The following is a 17,266-nucleotide window of genomic DNA, read 5'->3' on the forward strand; positions in this document are numbered from 1 at the left end:
CCATTCTGACTGGTGTGAGATGGTATCTCATTGTGGTTTTGATTTGCATTTCTCTAATGACCAGTGATGATGAGCTTTTTTTCATATGTTTGTTGGCCGCATAAATGTCTTTTTTTGAGAAGTGTCTGTTCATATCCTTTGCCTACTTTTTGATGGGGTTGTTTGTTTTTTTCTTATAAATTTAAGTTCCTAGTAGATTCTGGATATTAGCCCTTTGTCATATGGATAGATTGCAAAAATTGTCTCCCATTCTGTAGGTTGCCTGTTCACTCTGATGATAGTTTATTTTGCTGTGCAGAACCTCTTTAGTTTAATTTGACCCATTTGTCAATTTTGGCTTTTGTTGCCATTGCTTTTGGTGTTTTAGTCATGAAGTCTTTGCCAATGTCTATGTCCTGAATGGTATTGCCTAGGTTTTCTTCTAGGGTTTTTATGGTTTTAGGTCTTACGTTTAAGTCTAATCCATCTTGAGTTAATTTTTGTATAAGGTGTAAGGAAGGGGTCCAGTTTCAGTTTTCTACATAGGGCTAGCCAGTTTTCCCAACACCGTTTATTAAATAGGGAATCCTTTACCCATTTCTTGTTTTTGTAGGTTTGTCAAAAATCAGATGGTTGTAGATGTGTGGCGATATGTCTGAGGTCTCTGTTCTTCTGTTCTGTTCCATTGGTCTATATATCTGTTTTGGTACCAGTACCATGCTGTTTTTGTTACTGTAGCTTTGTAGTAGTTTGAAGTCAGGTAGCATGATGCCTCCAGCTTTGTTCTATTTGCTTAGGATTGTCTTGGTTATATGGACCCTTTTTTGGTTCCATATGAAATTTAAAGTAGTTTTTTTGTAATTCTGTGAAGAAAGTCAATGGTTGCTTGATGAGGATAGCAATGAATTTATAAATTACTTTGGGTAGTATGGCCATTTTCATGATACTGATTCTTCTTATCCATGAGCATGGAATGTTTCTCCATTTGTTTTTGTGTCCTCTCTTATTTCCTTGAGCAGTGGTTTGTAGTTCTTGAGTAGGCCCTTCACATCCCTTGTAAGTTGTATTCCTAGGTTTCTGGTTTCTTTCATCCCAGCACCATCTTTCCCCATCTAATTATCTTGGTGTCCTTGTCAAAATTAATTCTAGGTATTCTGTTCTCTTTGTAGCAGTTGTGAATGGGAGTTCACTCATGATTTGGCTGTTTGTCTGTTATTGGTGTATAGCAGCGTTGTGATTTTTGCACATTGATTTTGTGTCCTGAGACTGCTGAAGTTGCTTATTAGCTCAAGCAGATTTTGGGCTGAGACGATGGGGTTTTCTAACTATACAATCATGTCATCTACAAACAGAGACAATTTGACTTTCTATCTTTCTATTTGAATACTCTTTATTTCTTCCTCTTGCCTGATTGCCCTGGCCAGAACTTCCAATACTGTGTTGAATAGGAGTGGTGAGGGGGAGAGCATCCTTGTCTTGTGCCGATTTTTGAGACTGAATCTCACTCTGCCCAGATAGGGGTGCAGTGGCGTGATCTTGGCTCACTGCAACCTCTGCCTTCCAGGTTCAAGCAATTCTCATGCCTCAGCTTCCCAAGTAGCTGGGATTACAGGCATGAGCCACCATGCCTGGCTAATTTTTGTACTTTTAGTAGAGACAGGATTTCACCATGTTGGCCAGGTTAGTCTCGAACTTCTGACCTCAAGTGGTCCACCCACCTCAGCCTCCCAAAGTTTGGGATTACAGCCATAAGCCACTGTGCCTGGCCTATTTCCAGATTCTTAATTCCATTCCATTAATCTCTGTATACCCTTGTGCCAGTACCACAGTCTTGATTACTTTAGCTTTGTAATAAGTTGTAAAATCAGGAAATGTAAGTCGTCTTTGTTCTTTTTACTCAAGATTGTTTTGTCTGAGTCCCTTGCAATTCTAAATGAATTTTAGGATTAGCTTGTAAATTTCTGCATTGAAGCCAGTTAACATTTTGATAAGGATTGATTGGATGTGTCTGCTGATCCATTTGGCAAGTGTTGCTATCCAAAGAATACTGTCTTTTCATTTATGAACACTGTAGATGCCCCTGTATTTAGTTGGGTGTTCTTCAGTTTCTTTTAACAATTTTTTATAGTTTTTCAGAGTGTAAGTTTTGCACTCTAAATTTGCATTTGTTAAACTTATTCCTAGGTATTTTATTCTTTTTAATATTACTCTAAGTGGAATTGTTTTCTAAATTTCATTTTCAGATTGTTCATTGCTACTATATAAAGGTATGATTGATTTTTTTAAGACTAGTTAGCTATACTAGTGAGAAGTAGGGAAAGAGTAGAAAAGGAGTTATATGTATAACTGACTCTGAGCAATCAATCGAGATAACAATTGATTTTTCTATATTGATCTTTCTTTTCGTATGCCTGCTGGAATGGGATCTATATTGACCGTGTATCCCGCAAACTTGCTGAAGTTCTTACAGTTTTTTAGTGTATTTCTTAGGATTTTCTGTAAACAAGATAATGTTATCTGCAAATAGAGATAATTGTACTTTTTCCATTTTGACCTGTATGCCTTTTATTTCCTTTCTTGCCTAATTACTCTGGCCGGCACCTCTAGCCAATGTTGAATAGATATACCTGAAGTGGACATTTCATCTTGTTCTTGATCTTTGGGAGAATAAGTCTTTGATCATTAAATAGTTGTGAGGTTTCCCTAGATCAGGTTGAGCAAGTTCCTTCCTGTTCCTAGTTAGTAAAAGTGTATTGATCATGAAAAGGGGTATTGAATTTTATCAAATGCGAATTTTATCAAATGCATTTTCTGTGTCTGTTGAGATGGTTATGTGTTTTTTGTCCTGTATTCTATTAGGACATTATTACATTAATTGATTTTCAGATGTTAATGGAAATTTGCATTCTTGGGATAAATCACATTTGATAATGGTGAATGATCCTTTTTATATATTGCTGGATTTTATTTCCTAGTGTTTCGCTGAAGATTTTTACATCTGTATTCATAAGAGATTATTGTAGTTTTTTTTTTGTTTTTTCTTCTAGTGTCGTCTTTGGTTTTGGTATCAGGCTAATACCAGCCTTATAGAATGTGTGGGGAAGTGTTTCTTGCTCTTCTTTGATTTTTCTTTAAAAGAATTTGTGAGGAATTGATATTAATTCTTGTTTAATGCTTGATAGAATACTGATGAAGCCATTTGGGTCTAAGCTTTTTTACGTGGGTAGTTTTTAAATTACCAGTTCAATCTCTTTGTTAGTTATAGGTCTGTTCGGAGTTTTTGTTTCTCCTTGGTTCAGTTTTGGTAGCTTATGTCTGTATGGTCGTTCATAATATTCCCTATAATTCTTTTTACTTCTGTAAGGTAGATAGTAATGTCCCCTATTTCACTCCTAATTTTAGGAATTCTGGTCTTTTCTCCTCTTCTTGGTCAGTCTAACTAAACATTTATCATTGTGGTTGTCATTTGGTTGATCTTTTCAAAGAACCAAATTTTGTTATTGTTGAGATGAATGAAAATGATGACATAATATACCATAACTTATGGGATATGCTAAAGCAGTACTTACCAGAAAACAGCTGTAAGAGTCTGCATTTAAAAAGATGAAGGAACCAATGTTTGGTTCCATTTCTTTCTTTCTACCTTAGGGTATTTGTATATTCTCTTTCTCCTCCTCCTTTTCTCAAGATTATACAGTTTTACTCTTTGGTGAGAGAATTTAGAAACTACAGTTGTCTGGGGAGGGAGAGCATTAGGAAAAATAGCTAATGCATGTGAGGCCTACTACCTAGGTGATGGGTTGACAGGTGCAACAAACCACCATGGCACATGTTTACCTATATAATAAACTTGTACATCCTGCACATGTACCCTGAAACTTAAAATTAGAAAAAAAAAAAAAAGGAAACTACAGTTGTTCTTGTCTTTCCAGATTTTAGAAGGGAGAAGCAAAATTTCTGTCAATGACTTCATCATAAAAGCTTCAGCTTTGGCATGTTTAAAAGTTCCTGAAGCAAATTCTTCTTGGATGGACACAGTTATAAGACAGTAAGTATACCCGGGGGCGATATATATCCATCACTGGTTTTCTTATATTATTTAATATGTGAATAGGAGGTGAGGGGATAAGGGTAAATGGAATACAGAGAGGCAGATCACTTACATAGGTCAAACAACTTGAAAACAACACAAAAATATTTATGAGATACTGCTTTTTACTTTTTTTTCTTTCTGGCTCCAATTTTCAACCTTGTTTTTGTTGTTGTTGTTTTTTATTTATTTTTTAAAGAGACAGAGTCTTGCTCTGTTGTCCAGGCTGGTCTTGAACTCTTGGGGTCAAGCAGTTCTACAGCCTCGGCCTCCCAAAGTTCTGGGATTTCAGGTGTGAGCCACTGTGCCCAGCCTGAGATACTGCTGGATTTAGCTTGTAAAGGCTATAGATTCTTTGTATGAGTTCAGCAAAGGGAGATTAGTGAACAACTATGTGTAATTAAGTTGATAATGACTGTCACAAAGTAGGGTTAAATAGATGATTTTCATTCACCCATGAGTTCTGAGCTTCAGGGGCAAAATTAAAATGAGTACTTGTTAATATTATGATGGTATAGAGTAGTATGGTACTCATTGTGTCTCTTTTATCTCATTTAATTCTCATGACCACCTTATGATTTAAGTGCTTTCACTTCCATCTCTAGATGAAGAAACTGAGGCTCAGTGAGTTAAGTAACTTGCCCGAGTTAATAAGTTAGTGTTAGGACTGTGATTAGAACCAAGATTCTGACTCCTAAGCCTATTTGTTTTCTAATGTGTAGATGCTTTTATGTTATTCTTATTCTGAAAGGAAACAAACAAACTTTTTTCCTTTGTACTCTACTGTCACACAGTCACAGCACCAATTCTGTGACCAGATGAGTAGAGGCAGGGGTGGGGAGGGTTTGCCCACATACCAGCCAAGCAATGAATTCTGCAGTGAATTCCTCTAACTCAATTAAATTCAATTCTGGTGCTGTCTACCTGTAGATAGTGTCAGATCCCAAAGACTGAGGGCTCAGTCCTACAAGACTACCCTCACTTCAGATGCCAGTCAAACGTGTAGGCCACTCATACTTGTAACTGACTGTCTACAAACTGGTTCCTGTGACCTCTTTCTTGGGTTTAACTTGCTAGGACAATTCACAGAATTTGGGGAAACACTTATGTTTATTATAAAGGATATTACAAAGGATACGGGTGAACACCAGATGAAGAGATGGCTAGGGAGAGGTATGAGGTGGGGTGGTGCAGAGCTTCCGTATCCTCTCTGGGTGTACCACCCTTCCAGTACTTCCACAGTTCAGCAACTGGAAGCTCATTAAATCTTGTTGAAGAGTCTTGATAGAGGGGGCTGGGGAGAAAAAGGAAAGGGAAAAAAAAAGTCTTTGTAGAGCTTGATCTCCAGGATCTCCAGCCTACATCTCCCTCCCCTTTCCCTTAGGTCGGTAGGTAGAGCTAAAAGTTCTGACTCTCTAATCCTCTAGTCATTTTGACCCTTCTAGTGACTGGCCCCATCCCGAGGTTACGCAGGGATCCTGCCCTAAATGTCCATCATGGAGCTTATTATATAAGGGGCTCATTATAAATCACAAAAGATACTCCTATCACTCAGGAAATTCCGGTTTTAGGGTCTCTATGACAGGAACTGGCAACATGGGAACAAAGACCCAAGTATATATTATACCACACTTACTAATATTTATTCATATTTTAGGGCCGGGCTCACACCTGTAGTCTTAGCACTTTGAGAGGCCGAGGCGGGTGGATCACTTGAGGTCAGGAGTTCAAGACCAGCCTGGCCAACATGATGAAACCCTGTCTCTAGTAAAAATACAAAAATTAGCTGGGTCCCGTGGTGGTGCGTGCCTGTAATCTCAGCTACTTAGGAAACTGAGGCAGGAGAATTGCTTGAACCCAGGAAGCGGAGGTTGCAGTGAGCTGAGACTGTGCCATTGCAGTTCAGTCTGGGTGATAAGAGCAAAACTCTATCTCAAAAAAAAAAAAATTTAATAAATATTAAATTTAGGTTGGAATACTGTTCCCTTAATAAGAGGTCAGTTCCCAGGAGGCAAACACAACGGTTTTTTTTTTTTTGGGAGATAGAGTCTCTCTCTGTCACCTAGGCTAGAGTGCAGTGGCACGATCTTGGCTCACTGCAACCTCCGCCTCCCGGGTTCAAGCAATTCTCCTACCTCAGCCTCCCAAGAAGCTGGGATTACAGGTATGAGCCACCACTCTCAGGTAATTTTTTTGTATTTTTAGTAGAGATAGGGTTTCACCATATTGGCCAGGCTGTTCTTGAACTCCTGACCTTGTGATCTGCCACCTTGGCCTCCCAAAGTGCTGGGATCACAGGCGTGAGCTACCACGCCTGGCCCTTAAACGCAACTTTTAAACTATTGTTTATTCTAGTATTTATTTACCTACAGATTTCCAAATATTTTTCTGTTGCCTTTTATGAGTTTTTCATTTATTTTATTGACTGACTTCCTGTTAAAGAACATTAATATTTAGCTTTAGCTCCAGTCTTGGGACTAGAGAGAAAAAAAAGGTAGCTTTGTTATGCCCTTCCTACATACACACACATAACATCATCCTCCCAAATTGATTATAGCACAAATTTGGATTAAATCTATATTTGGGGCCGGGCAAGGTGGCTCCCACCTGTAATCGTAGCACTTTGAGAGGCCAAGGCAGGTGGATCACCTTAGGTCAGGAGTTTGAAATCAGCCTGGCCAACATGGCGAAACCCTGTCTCTGCTAAAAATACAAAAAAAAAAAAAAAAAAAAATTAGCCAGGTGTGGTAGTGCGCGTCTGTAGCCCCAGCTAATCGGGAGGATGAGGCAGGAGAATTGCTCGAACCTGGGAGGTGGAGGTTGCAGTGAGCCAGGATCGTGCCACTGCACTCCAGCCTGAGTGAGAGTGAGACTGCATTTCAAAAAATAATAACAAATAAATATAAATCTATATTTGGTTAACTTTTTTTTTTTTTTGAGATGGAGTCTTCCTCTGTCCCCCAGGGTGGAGTGCAGTGGCACGATCTTAGCTCACTGCAAGCTCTGCCTCCTGGGTTCATGCCATTCTCCTGCCTCAGCCTCCCGAGTAGCTGGGACCACAGGTGCCCGCCACCAGGCCCGGCTACTTTTTTTTTGTATTTTTAGTAGAGACCAGGTTTCACCGTGTTAGCCAGGATGGTCTCAATCTCCTGACCATGTGATCCACCCGCCTCGGCCTCCCAAAGTGCTGGGATTACAGGCTTGAGCCACTGCGCCCGGCCTGGTTAATCTTTTTTAGAGTATGTGTGTGTCCAGTGTTAATATTTGTATGCCTATGAAAATAATTGTGTATGACTAAGACATGTATTATACCATGAATGCTAACCTAATTGATTTTAATAATTGCTTTAGGGAAGGCTAGTTTTCTATGTACATGTGAATTCTTTCTGAAACTCCACAAGCTAGGAGGGGAGTTTCAGAAACCATTAAACCATTTCTTAATCTGATCAAACCTATTGGGTAAACTCTTGGTTCTAACTTTTCCTTGGTCATTCTTCTCTTGGAGAACATCTGGGCATCTAATATTCTTTAGAAACTGTTAGTTTTCTAGGGCTACCATTATTAATGACCACAAAATTGATGGATTAAAACAAATTTATTATCTCACAGTTCTGGAAACAAGTCTGAAATCAGGGTTTCAGCAGGGGCAATGCATTCCCTCCAAAGACTATAGAGAAGAATCCTTCCTTGCCTTTTCCAGTTCTAGTGGCTCTAGGCATTTAGTGGTTTGTGATTGCATAACTCCAGTCTCTTCTTCCATCTTTACATGGCCTTCTCCTCTGTGTCTGTATTTTCTCTTCTCTTAAGAGGACAGTTGGCGTTGGATTTAGGGTCACTCAGATAATACAGGATGATCTTATCTCAGGATCCTAATTATACCTCCAGAGACCTTTTTCCAAATAAGGTCACATTGATAGATTCCGGGGATTAGGACAAAGACTTATCTTTTGGAGGGCCACATTCAGCCCACTAAACAGACTTTAAATTAGTCTTCCTGTTTTCAGCATTATTCATATTACTGACTCACGGAGAGTTTTCTGGAGCCTGGCAGAAATAGCTTGCTTAAGGCATTGACAGTCTTCTGTAATTCATTCAAGGCCTATTTTTAACTATTGTACCTCTCTAAACCCCTCTTCTTGTGCCATTCTGAGTTAGCCACTGTTACTGAACATACGTTTCAGTTATCTCCTTTTAGGATGCTGTTTGGGCTTTCCTGTTCCTTGTTTTTAGATGCATTCCTTTTCCATGCTATGGCCACCATGATGATTGTCACAGCAGCAAACATTCAAGGAATTTATATTCCTTAAATATAAATACAGGATACTTAAAATCTAGATAGAGGCAGGATTTTTTTTTTTAATATTCCTTTAATTCCCCTCTGTGCCAACATATAAACACTTTTTTTTTTTTTTTTTTTTTCTTGCGGTGGAGTCTTAATCTGTCACCAGGCTGGAGTACAGTGGTGCTATCTCAGCTCACTGCAACCTCCGCCTCCCAGGTTCAAGCGATTCTCCTGCCTCAGCCTCCTGAGTAGCTGGGACTATAGGCACACGCCACCACACCCAGCTAATTCTTGTATTTTTAGTAAAGATGGGATTTCACCATGTTGGCCAGGATGGTCTCAATCTCTTGACCTCGTGATCTGCCTGCCTCAGCCTCCCAAAGTGCTGGGATTATGGCATGAGCCACCGTGCCTGGCCGCATGTAGACACTTTTTAACACTTTAATTTGCCATTTTACATATCATAAAATGTACCTGCTCTAAGTGTACAATTTCTTGACTTTTGTTGAAGGTACAGAATTATGCGGTCTTTACCACAATCTTATTTTAGAAATTTCCATCACCCCCAAAAGATCACTCATGCTCATTTATAGTAAATTCTTATTTTCACCTTCAGCCCCTGAGCAATCTGTTCTAGTGCTTGAATCTATAGATTTGTATTTTCTAGACCGTTTATAGAAATGGAATCATAGGCTGGGCATGGTGGCTCACGCCTGTAATCCCAGCCTTTGAGAGACCGAGGTGGGCAGATCATGAGGTCAGGAGATCAAGACCAGCCTGGCTAACACAGTGAAACCCCATCTCTACTAAAAATACAAAAATTAGTCAGGCATGGTGGCAGGCACCTGTAGTCTGGGCAGGCGCCTGTAGCTACTGGGGAGGCTGAGGCAGGAGAATGGCGCGAACCCAGGAGGTGGAGCTTACAGTGAGCCGAGAGCCCGCCACTGCACTCCAGCCTGGGTGACAGAGTGAGACTCCGTCTCGAAAAAAAAAAAAAGAAATGGAATCATAAAATATGTGGTCTTTTGCATTTGCTTTCTTTCACTTAGCAAAATGTTTCTGAGACTCATCTATGTTGTAGCATGTATCTGTAGTTTATTCTTTTTTATTGCTGAATAGTGTTTAATCGTATTCAGTATACCTCTTTATCATTCACCAGTTGATTAACATTTGTTTTCCAGTTTTTTGCTATTATGAATGATGCTACTATGAATATTTACATACAATTATTTGTGTGGACATGTATTTTTATTTTTCTTCAGTAGATTCCTAGGAATGGAATATCTGAGTCATAGGGTAAAGGTATGTTTAATTTTTAGAGAAACTTCTACATGATTTTTCAAAGCAGTTGCACCGTTTTACCTTCCCATCAATAGTGGATAAGTGTTCCAGTTTCTCTATGTCTTCATCAATACTTGTTACTGTGTGGGTGTGAAGTGAGAGCCATCTACTTGTGAGATCTCGCTTTATTGCACTTTGATTTATCGAGCTTTTTTATAAATTGAAGGCTTGTGGCAACTGTCTGTCAAGCAAGTTGATGGCACCATGTTTCCAACAGCATGTGCTCACTTCCTGTCTCTGTGTCACATTTTGGCAATTCCTAGAGTATTTCAAACTTTATTATTCTATCTGTTATGACCTGTGATCAAGGATCTTTGATGTTACCATTGTAATTGTTTCAATGCCCCATGAACCATGCCCATATAAGATGGCAAACTTCATTGATAAATTTTGCATGTGTTCTGACTGGTTGATAGAATTATCAACCAGCTGTTCCTCTGTCTCTCTCCCTCTCCTTGGGCCTCCCTATTCCCTGAGACACAATAAAACTGAAATCAGGCCAATTAGTAACTCTACAATGGCCTCTGAGTGTTTGAGTGAAAGGAAGACTTTCATGTCTCTTACTTTAAAAGCTAGAAATGATTAAGCTCAATGAGTAAGGCATGTCAAAAGCCAAGATAGGTTGAAAGCTAGGCCTCTTGTGCCAAACAGCCAACTTGTGAATACAAAGAAAAAGTTCTTGAAGGAAATGAAAAGTACTATCGTGGTGAACACATGAATGACAAGAAAGTGAAACAGCCTTGTTGCTGATATGGAGAAAGTTTTGAGTGGTCTAGATAAAAGATTAAACCAGGTACAGCATTCCCTTAGGCCAAAGCATTCAGAGCAAGGCCCTAATTCTCTTCAATTCTTTGAAGGCCGATAGAGGTGAGGAAGCTGCATAACAGAAGTTTGAGGCTAGCAGAGGTTGGTTCATGAGGTTGAAGGAAAGGAGGCTATAATAACATAAAAGTACAGGGTGAAGTACAAATTATTGAGAAGATACAGCTAAGATAATTGATGAAACAGCTTTATATTGGAAGAATATGCCATCCAGGACTTTCATAGCTAGAGAGGAAAAGTGCATACCTTGCTCTAGAGCTTCAAAGGACAGGTTGATTCTGTTAGCAGGTAATACAGCTGATGACTTCAAGTTGAGGCCAGTGCTCATTTACCATTCTGAAAATCCTAGAGCCCTTAAGAATTATTCTGAATCTGCTCTGCCTTTGCTATATATGGAACAACAAAGCCTGATGACAGTTTACAGCATGGTCTGCTGAATATTTTAAGCCCACTGTTGAGGCCTACTGCTCAGAAAAAAGGATGCCTTTCAAAATTTATGCTTGTAGACAATGCACTTGCCCATCCAAGAGCTCTGATGGACATGTACAAGATTGAAGTTCTCTTTTCTTTTTTTTTGAGATGCAGTCTCACTTTGTCATCCAGGCTGGAGTGCAATGGCACGATCTCTGCTCACTGCAACCTTGGCCTTCCAGGTTCAAGCAGTTCTCCTGCGTCAGCCTCCCGAGTAGCTGGGATTACAGGTGCCTACCACCAGGCCCAGCTAATTTTTGTATTTTTAGTGGAGACTGGATCTCACTATGTTGACCAGGCTGGTCTTGAACTCCTGACCTCAGGTGATCTGCCTGCTTCAGCCTCCCAAAGTTCTGGGATTGTGTGAGCCACCACGCCCAGCCTAGATTGAGGTTATTTTCATGCCTGCTAACACAGCATCCATGCTGTAGCCCATGGATCAAGGAGTAATTTTGACTTTTGAGTCTTATTTTTTAAGAAATTTATTTGGCCAGGTGTGGTGGCTCACGCCTGTAATCCCAGCACTTTGGGAGGCCGAGACAGGCAGATCATGAGGTCAGGAGATCGAGACCATCCTGGCTAACATGGTGAAACCCCGTCTCTACTAAAAATACAAGAAAATTAGCCGGGTGTAGTGGCAGGCTCCTGTAGTCCCAGCTACTCGGGAGGCTGAGGCAGGAGAGTGGCGTGAAGCTTGCAGTGAGCTTGGGGGAAGCGGAGCTTGCAGTGAGCCGAGATCGCACCACCGCACTCCAGCCTGGGCGACTGAGCAAGACGCTGTCTCAGGGGGAAAAAAAAAAAAGAAAGAAATTTATTTTAGGGCTATAGTTGCCATACATAGTGATTCCTCTGATGGATCTGAGCAAAGTAAATTGAAAACCTTCTGAAAGTGATTCATCATTAACAGCAGTTTGGAAGAAGCTGATTCCAGCCCTCGTGGGTAACTTTGAGATGTTCAAAGACTTTAGTAAAGGAAGTAACTGTAGATGTTGGTAGAAATAGCAAGATAACTAGAATTAGAAGTGGAGCCTGAAGATGGGAATGAATTGCTGCAATCTCAAGATAAAACTTGAATGGATGAGTAGCTGCTTCTTATGGAGAGGAAGACAAAGTGGTTTCTTGAACTGGAATCTACTCCTGGTAAAGAAGCTGTGAACATTGTTGAAATTACAACAGAGGATTTAGAGTATCCTATGAATTTAGTTGAAAAAGCAACTGCAGGATTTGAGAGCATTGACTCTAGTTTTGAAAGAAATTCCATGGTTAAAATGCTGTCAAACAGCACTGCATGCTACAGAGAAATCTTCTGTGAAAAGAAGAGTCAATCAGTGGGACAAACTTCATTGTTATCTGAAGAGACTGCTACAGCCACTCAGTCTTCAGCAACCATCTCCCTCATTAGTCGGCAGCCATCAACATCAAGGCAGGATCTTCTACCAGCAAAAAAATTACAATTCGCTAAAAGTTCAGGTGCTTTTTAGCATATTTTAGCAATAAAGTAGTTTTAAATTAAGGTATATACATTGGTTTTTTTGTTAGTCATAATGCTATTGCACTCCTAGTAGACAACAGTGTTGTGTTAAGCATAACTTTCTTATGTACTACGAAATCAGAAAATTCATGTGACTCGCTTTATTGCAGTATTATTTTGGTGTTCTGGAACTGAACCTGCAATATCAAGATATTTCTATACTTAGATGAAGGGATTGAGATTGTCTGTTAATTCTAACCAAACACCATTCATTTACTTGTTCATATACTCATTCAACATTTATTTAACATGTACTCTTTACTGGATTCAGTGGTGAACAATGTAGGGAACACTATCCTTACTGTCTCAAAGGGAGGATGACGGAACAAGCAATATTGTAATAATTTAATCAAGAAAGCAGTATGTGCTCTGTGATACCTTGGCTAGAGTCCTGTGGTAATTAATGAGTCATACACTGTATTTTTATTAGAGCAGGGTCCCTGTTTTTTTTTGCAAGTGACAAAATCCTTCTCTAGGCAACTTAGGCAAATTGGGGGATTTGGTACCCATTGATCTTTTTGGAGCTTGTGCCTAGAGAGAGCTGGAGTTCTTTGGAGGCAGAGCTGTGCCTTTGTGTGAAGCCTTAACTTTTTCTCAATTACAGAACAGTAGCAGGGGCCCTTACGCAGACCCCAAGGAGACCATGGATAAAATCCATCAGCTTGTGAACTTCAGTTGGGGCGGGGCCGGGGGGGAATCACTTTTTTTTTTTTTTTTTAACTAACCTCTACTAACATTTAGCATTTCTTCCTTTTATAAATGTAGAGAACAGATCAAATGTTAACAGTACTTGTGTCTGGTGACCAGTAAAAATCAGTTATTTTCAAATCTCATTGTAGTTATATATATCTCAAAATGTTATTTTATTCATGCCTGCTTCAAAGTGATTGCCATTATTAGACCTGCAACAAGATCTTATTATTGAGTGAATACAGAAGCACATTTGTCATAATTTTGTTTTTTGAACAGTTTGATAACTGAATTTCAGTATAGTTTCTCTCTTTTTTAAAGTAATTTGAATATTTTCAGTGTTAAAAAGGTATTCTCTGAGATAAGATCTAGATGCATAGGGGCACCTGCTGTAGAAAAGATTGGAACTCTGTACTTGATGACAATACAAGATCTGATTTTCTGTTAAAACAAAAAAAAAAAAGGTTGGGAACCCTTACTTTTACATACTACTGAGGTACAACCACCCATGTATCCTTAGCACTCCTTTTTCTTGCTACAGTGTAGTTCTTTCCCTCCACTCTTACTTTCATCTGCTCAAACTACCTGTAGAGACTCAACTCCAGCCAATGTACTTCCACTCAAAATCCAAGGAGTTTTGATTGGTGGCATTCATGTATGGGTCAGGGCAGATGGCAGGGGATGTTAGATGATATGTGTGAAACCAAGCTACTGCTGCTGACACATTTCTCTTTTATTTTTTCTTGGTGGGTGGTGGGGTGGGGGGCAGGGGCAGTATTGGGGGATGGTGTCTCGCTCTGTTGCCCAGGCTGGAGTGCATGGCACAATCTCAGCTCACTGCAACCTCCGCCTCCCAGTTTCAAGCGGTTCTCCTGCCTCAGCCTCCTGAGTAGCTGGGACTACAGGTGTGCACCACCATGCCCAGCCAGCTTTTGTACTTTTAGTAGAGACAGAGTTTCGCCATGCTGGCCAGGCTGGTCTCAAATTCTTGACTTCGAGTGATCCGCCCACCTCAGCCTCCCAAAGTGCTGGGATTACAGGCGTGAGCCACCGTTTCCAGCTCTCTCTTTCATTTTTAATAACTACAAGTCAAGGAGAGGGCACAGCAAAATTTAAAAATTAGGACAGACATCGTCTTTGGCTGAACAATAACACACATTGGTTCAAAAAATTTTTGAAGTAAATGTAAGTATTCTTGCTTAACCTGGCACGTAGGCTCTTAATAAACAGGTTTTGATTACATTTATTTTTCTTTTTAAACAGAAATCATGTTGTTGATGTCAGTGTTGCAGTCAGTACTCCTGCAGGACTCATCACACCTATTGTGTTTAATGCACATATAAAAGGACTGGAAACCATTGCCAATGATGTCGTTTCTTTAGCAACCAAAGCAAGAGAGGGTAAACTACAGCCACATGAATTCCAGGTAAGGTGTTGATTATTGCTTTCTAATTATGTTATTTTTAAGGTTTGCATAATGCATGTATTGCATTTTTCACCTTTTGATTCTGTTATAATTCTTTTTTTTTTTTTTTTTTTTTTTAAACAGTCTCACTCTTGTCACCCAGGCTGGAGTGCAATGGCGCAATATTGGCTCACTGCAACCTCTGCCTCCCAGGTTCAAGCAATTCTCCTGCCTCTGCCTCCTGAGTAGCTGGTATTACAGGCACGCACCACTGCGCCTGGCTAATTTTTTTATTTTTATTTTTTTGTATTTTTAGTAGAGATGGGGTTTCACTATGTTGGCCAGGCTGGTCTCAAATGCCTGACCTCAAATGATCCGCCTGCCTCACCCTCTCAAAGTGCTGGGATTACACGTGTGAGCCACTGTGTCTGGCCTGCCACGTAATCTTTTTTTTTTTTTTTGACAGAGTCTCACTCTGTCGCCAGGCTGGAGTGCAGTGGCACAATCTCAGCTCACTGCAACCTCCACCTCCCAGGTTCAAGTGATTCTCCTGCCTCAGCCTCCCGAGTAGCTGGGACTACAGGCCTGCCACCACGCCCGGCTAATTTTTTGTTTTTTTAGTAGAGACAGGGTTTCACCATGTTGGCCAGGATAGTCTCCGTCTCTTGACCTTGTGATCCACCCACCTCAGCCTCCCAAAGTGCTGGGATTACAGGCATGAGCCACCGCACCCAGCCTTGCCATGTAATTCTTATTGACACACAGCTCTGAAAATAAAGAAAAATTGAATCACATATCCAAAAGAAGACATTATCTGAAAATAAGACATTCTCCAGCTGACATTTTTGTTCATATTGTAATGGTTGTATATCTTCAGTAATATGTATTCCATTCAGGCCTTTCTTAAGACCTTGCACCTTTTTAGTTTAAGGTCTTTTCACAGAACATTTATCAAGTTTTCTGATTTATATTGACAAACAATATTATTTATTTTTAATATTATTTCCTCTAGGGTGGCACTTTTACGATCTCCAATTTAGGAATGTTTGGAATTAAGAATTTCTCTGCTATTATTAACCCACCTCAAGCATGTATTTTGGCAATTGGTGCTTCAGAGGATAAACTGGTTCCAGCAGATAATGAAAAAGGGTAAGTGCCAAAATAGAGGGAAAGTCATAAGCTAATTTTTATTACAGTATACACTTGTCCTGTGGTATCCTCAGGGGATTGGCTCCAGGAACCCCCTTGAATATCGTAATCCATAGTGCTCAAGTCCCTTATATAATATGATATAGTATTTGCATATAACCTACACACATTCTTCTGTATACTTTAATCTCAACTTACAATAATACAATACCTAAACAGCACTTCATTCACATGGATCCAGTGTAGTATCCAGTGTGCAGCAAATTCCAAGTTATGCTTATGGACATTTGTGGAATTGTTTACTTTCTGGATATTTTGATGCATGGTTGGTTGAATATATGGATTCAGAACCCATGGATATTTGGAGGGTCAACCATACCTGTTTTTGAGTATCAGTGTTTTCGTTTGTTTGTTTGAGATGGAGTCTCACTTACTCTGTCACCCAGGCGGAAGTGCAGTGGTGCCATCTCGGCTCACTGCAGTCTCCGCCTCCCGGGTTCAAACAGTTCTCCTGCCTCAGCCCCCATGTAGCTGGGATTACAGGTGTGTACTACCACACTCGGCTAATTTTTGTATTTTTAGTAGACATGTTGTTTCACCATGTTCGCCAGGCTAGTCTTGATCTCCTGACCTCAAGTGATCTGCTCACCTCAGCCTTCCAAAGTGCTGGGATTACAGGAATGAGCCACTGTGCCTGGCCAGAGTCTCAGTTTTATATACAGTTATTAGCATGGTATATTGCATCTTCAAATAAAAGTAATCCCAGCACTTTGGGAGGCCGAGACGGTTGGATCACGAGGTCAGGAGATCGAGACCATCCTGGCTAACACGGTGAAACCCCGTCTCTACTAAAAAATACAAAAAACTAGCCGGGTGACATGGCGGGCGCCTGTAGTCCCAGCTACTCGGGAGGCTGAGGCAGGAGAATGGCGTAAACCTGGGAGGCGGAGCTTGCAAGTGAGCTGAGATCCGGCCACTGCACTCCAGCCTGGGCACAGAGTGAGACTCTGTCTCAAAAAAAAAAAAAAAAATTATATATATATATATAGATAAAATTCTTCAAGGCAGCAACTTTTCTTTACTAAATGCAGTTAGTCCTATTTGAGGTGGAAAGCCTTATTCTAGGTGAGGAGTCAGCACGTTTTTCTTTTTTTTTCCAGTCATATAGTAAGTATTTTAGGCTTTCTGGGACATATGGCCGCTGTTATAAATACTCTGCCATTGTAATATGAAGGGAGGCATAAACAAGACATAAATGAATTGCAGTAAACTTTTAATCAATAAAAATAGGCAGAGGGCAGGATTTGGCCCATTGCCCACTCCTACCCCAGGTATCTGGTCTGTTTCTTCAAGCTGTTAATTTGAGCTAAAGGTATAGGACACTGGAAGAGTAGATAGGAAATATTGCCTGGTTGGAATTATAGGGTAGGAGTGAGCATTTGGGTGGTTACTGGCTGAAATGCAGTCTTTTATTTCAGAATATCTAAAATGTTTTTCTTTTTCTAG

General features: G+C 40.1%; 1 protein-coding gene across 3 annotated transcripts in view; it reads left to right on the forward strand.

Moving 5' to 3' along the window:
- The window catches only part of DLAT (dihydrolipoamide S-acetyltransferase), a 40,067-nt gene that overhangs the window by 20,952 nt on the left and 1,849 nt on the right, over nucleotides 1-17,266 (forward strand). For all 3 annotated transcript variants that reach the window (XM_023208227.3, XM_031936674.1, XM_031936675.1), the window contains exons 11-13: nucleotides 3,912-4,027; nucleotides 14,470-14,632; nucleotides 15,624-15,760. In XM_023208227.3, coding sequence (XP_023063995.1) covers nucleotides 3,912-4,027; nucleotides 14,470-14,632; nucleotides 15,624-15,760 — 416 coding nt within the window. The remainder of the gene's footprint in view (nucleotides 1-3,911; nucleotides 4,028-14,469; nucleotides 14,633-15,623; nucleotides 15,761-17,266) is intronic.

Source organism: Piliocolobus tephrosceles, chromosome 13 (genome assembly GCF_002776525.5).
Source record: "Piliocolobus tephrosceles isolate RC106 chromosome 13, ASM277652v3, whole genome shotgun sequence".
Taxonomy (NCBI): Eukaryota; Metazoa; Chordata; class Mammalia; order Primates; family Cercopithecidae; genus Piliocolobus; species Piliocolobus tephrosceles.